Source organism: Manduca sexta, chromosome 27 (genome assembly GCF_014839805.1).
Source record: "Manduca sexta isolate Smith_Timp_Sample1 chromosome 27, JHU_Msex_v1.0, whole genome shotgun sequence".
Taxonomy (NCBI): domain Eukaryota; kingdom Metazoa; phylum Arthropoda; class Insecta; order Lepidoptera; family Sphingidae; genus Manduca; species Manduca sexta.
The window spans coordinates 8,503,923-8,507,851 of NC_051141.1; the positions used below are offsets into that span (position 1 = coordinate 8,503,923).

Consider the following 3,929-nt stretch of genomic DNA (forward strand, 5'->3'; position numbering starts at 1 on the left):
TCCCATAATAACACATATTTAAGTTGGATTGCATTTTTGTACATTTAAAACGCTTAAGTAAGTTACACGAAATCCATTAAACATTGACTTACACGCAATTTTTCCTACTTTATCTACACTCCACTTCTATCGAATGAACCGCCATACGGCGAGCGTTAGATATAAATATTTAAAAATAAAACTCCTTTGCATACATTAAAACGGCTGTAATATATGTATATAGGTACTATTAACTCACATACAAAACGAACATTTTCTAATCGTTATTTTGAAAACCTAGCATAAATCCAGCTATTAAGTATAGTGACTAAAAGTTACAAAAAATATCTCTTGTTTATAAAATTCTTTTTTCAGCTCGTAGCAACAAACAAGATTTGCCAATATGCGGTACTACTACATTAATTTTTTTTTTTTTTCTAGACTCGCCCAAACGGTTAAAATTTCCATCGCCATCGCAGTATTCTGCACCTACGGTCTCCAATTCTACGTGTGCGTCGAGATCATGTGGAACGGCATCAAAGACAAATTCACTAAAAGGCCGGACCTTGCTGATTACATCACCAGGACCATCCTTGTCACCGCGTGTGTGTTGTTGGCCGTCGCAGTGCCGACTATCGGCCCTTTCATGGGAGTCATCGGCGCTTTCTGCTTTTCCATCCTTGGTCTCATTGCTCCAGCTATTATTGAAATCGTCACCTATTGGGATATAGGTTTCGGAACAGGTAATTATCTTATCTGGAAGAACATCTTAGTCATGATTTTCGGTATGTTCTCGTTAGTGTTCGGTACCAAAGACGCAGTAACAAGCATAATAATGGAACTGTACAAAAAATAAAATATAGACTACGTTCCAAAATCGAGCTAAAGCTTAATCGGTATTAAAAACTAACGTGTGATAGTTAGTTGTAGCGTAGGGTTTAGCGATTTTTAATTACTTAAATATTTTTGCTGTGCGACATACAAACTAATGGTAATGGTTTCGATTCGAATATTTATTGAATAGTAAATAATTGACTCGATAGTGGTGCCTCACATAAATTAATATTTTTGTATTTCTTATACGATTGAACAAAATATTATATTATCTTAATTTCCATTTCAAAGACATCGTGAATGAAATGAAGTTTTGTACAACATATTTGGTCGCAAGCATAATATTATGATGGTGGATCAGTTTTGGCACAAACAAATTTTAGTAGCATTTTGAGTCAATTTTTGAAGTGACTGTGCCACTATTTTGTGGTAATATACACGTTTGCTCCTTAACTGATCTAACATAGTACCTACTAGGCAGTGTTTTACGTAAGTACACTGCGTGTATGGAATAAAAACGAACAATTCGATTACATTCCTGATGCAGATTAGGAGAGGTTGGTTAGTTTGAAATTTTTTGTATGATAAACAGTGAAATAAGCTTTTTTAAAGGATACTGTTAATAATCAAAAATAACTCCAATTTTATTATTGTTACAATTCTTGAATGGATTTTATATATGTGGCATAATTTACTAGAAAAATGTTATCAGTACTTATCTACCAACAAAAGTGTCTCGTTGTTCACGTGTAGATACCGGTCTTTACTAAACAACAAACATTTGCAATTATTCTTAGTTTGTGAATTTCATATCAAGAAATGTCTATTGTATTATTTAAATCCATACCTACGACATTTGTACAAACGAATTACTAAATATTTTTAAAGTATGACAATCAAATTATTGATGTAAATACCTACATAATTATATCTATTAAGAAAAATACAGTGTGTTTGAGAACTATAAAAGAATTTAAAGCATGACGACATGTATTCAGTTCTTAGACAATATACTTAATACAAAGGATGCGCCTTGTATGCTCTATCCTTTCTGTCAGAGTATAAGAGCAAATGCTTATACACACATTTATAACAACTGTTGTTAGTGTGCGTAAAGTAGAAAAATACTTAAGATTAATTTATGTGTCCGTTCGTAACGACACAAAACGATATTGTAATTTGTATTGCACTTTATATAATATAGTGGTTACATTTATAATTATTTTTCGTAACAATAATTATAAGGCGCATCCATTCTAGATTGTCTAAGATTTAATTCTATAAGAAAAAAGTTTATAACTACTGGTTTACGTTACACAATAATTAACATAACAATGAGTACAATAGTGATAGATGCGATACGCAACAACCCCAGCTACGCTTTTCTCTACGTTAAATGCGGAAAATCGACGTACGTGCTGCTAATAATGCTTCAGTTTTGAACCCACAATCTTGCCTGCTGTAGTCGTCGAAATGCTGTCAGTTGTGATAAAAGACAAATTAATATCAGAAAGGGGCCTTGTGATTTTATATTTTAGAATACCGACCAAAGTTTATATTAAACTAGAATTTAAAAGTTTCACTTTACTGCAATTTTTTGTACCTACTGTAACGGATTTTTATGTAAACGCGTAACTTATAATATTGCTATTAAACTTACGTCGTAATACGTAAGTATATTTTACCCACTATGTCTAAAATTTTATAAGTAATAATATTATAATTTTATTCAAACAAAATTAAAATTAACGAAGTTCCTATTTGTTTGTATTTATTGTTAGTCATATTTATTTGATTGATCATCCCGTACCGGACACTAATACATTTGTTTATATAATTTTCGGCGTAAAAAAAAATGTGTTATGAGAATTATAAAATGTACAAGCCTTATTATTAAATAGTTTTATTTAAACCAGTACTCAAAATAAACCACTCACTTGTGGTATATCCTTGAATAGTTCATTGGACATCCAAGCCAAAAATAGCCATGTAAAACCACATATATTGCTGGAATTTACCAGACCCATCAACACCTGGAAACCCCTGTTTACGGCTGCCAGATAGTTCGTGCAAGAAGACTGTGTAATGGTAAGTGTCGAACAGGCTCGCCGGGTCAAATGAATTGACTCATAATAATACACCTGGTTTATACCTACTATATTTAATATGAAAAGTTGCGTCCATAATCAGAAAGACGACGCCACGCACTGCAACAAACCACCACACTTTCGGTATAAATATGATTGTGCCCCTCTTACTTTATAATCTATATTATAAGCTGGCAACCCTGTTTCCCTTCCCGTATTTCATATCGTCTACAAAATCATAACAGATTGTCAACATTCCGTACAATATTTTTTTCCGTTTACCTCAGAAGTAATTAACGACCTATATATATCCTGTTTCTTTGTAAGCGTAGGGCAGCTTTGATAGGCGAATAGGTAATTAGGGGATTTTTGACCCTTTTACCTAAACGGCTCTCAAAGTTCTCTTGCAATTAGAGTACCCGTAATTGCAATAAGACGGATATGCCCCTGCAGATTGCGGACGGGACAGGGCCCCACGACCTAAATTGAAAAATTGCATGCTCACAACATGAACACTTTAGTTGCATAGATTATTAAAGTCACGTTAAATGGGTAGAATCATATGTATGGCCGCGGTTGTAAGCGTTAAGTAGTGTTCGGCCCGTGCCATAAGTAAAATCGTAAATGCATATTGCAAATATTATATGTATACTAAACTGACTATGAGTCTACACGTCCCCTGGCCCTCTCATCGAAGATCAGTGCTGAAGTACTACTAACGTGGTACAAGAGCATCCAGCTGAATGAGATGTGCCGTTTCTGGTATTTGTTAATTTTTTTGTTTTATTGTAAGTAATCTTAAAAACATAAATACTTATTTATATATAAATGTTCGTATTGTTTTGTTCTGTGTGTTAACGCCAGCAATAAATACGTCTTTCTTTCTTAAATGAAGTTATGAGGTTTTAGACTCTTACCTACTTTTGATGCCGAGTGTATGTACTTATGCAATGCATCTTTCATCGGTATTACGAATTATATTACTTATAGTCATCAGTGGGTAAGGTTAACAAATAACAAAACACAGTA

At 33.3% G+C, this 3,929-nt stretch overlaps 1 protein-coding gene across 3 annotated transcripts in view; it reads left to right on the forward strand.

Annotated features, from left to right (window-relative positions):
• LOC115442878 (proton-coupled amino acid transporter-like protein pathetic) overlaps positions 1-2,706 on the forward strand; it is a 33,571-nt gene extending 30,865 nt beyond the window's left edge. For all 3 annotated transcript variants that reach the window (XM_030168062.2, XM_030168061.2, XM_030168063.2), the window contains one exon: positions 421-2,706. In XM_030168062.2, the coding sequence (XP_030023922.1) occupies positions 421-835 (415 nt within the window). In that variant the 3' untranslated portion in view covers positions 836-2,706. The remainder of the gene's footprint in view (positions 1-420) is intronic.
• The last annotated feature ends 1,223 nt before the right edge of the window (positions 2,707-3,929 follow it).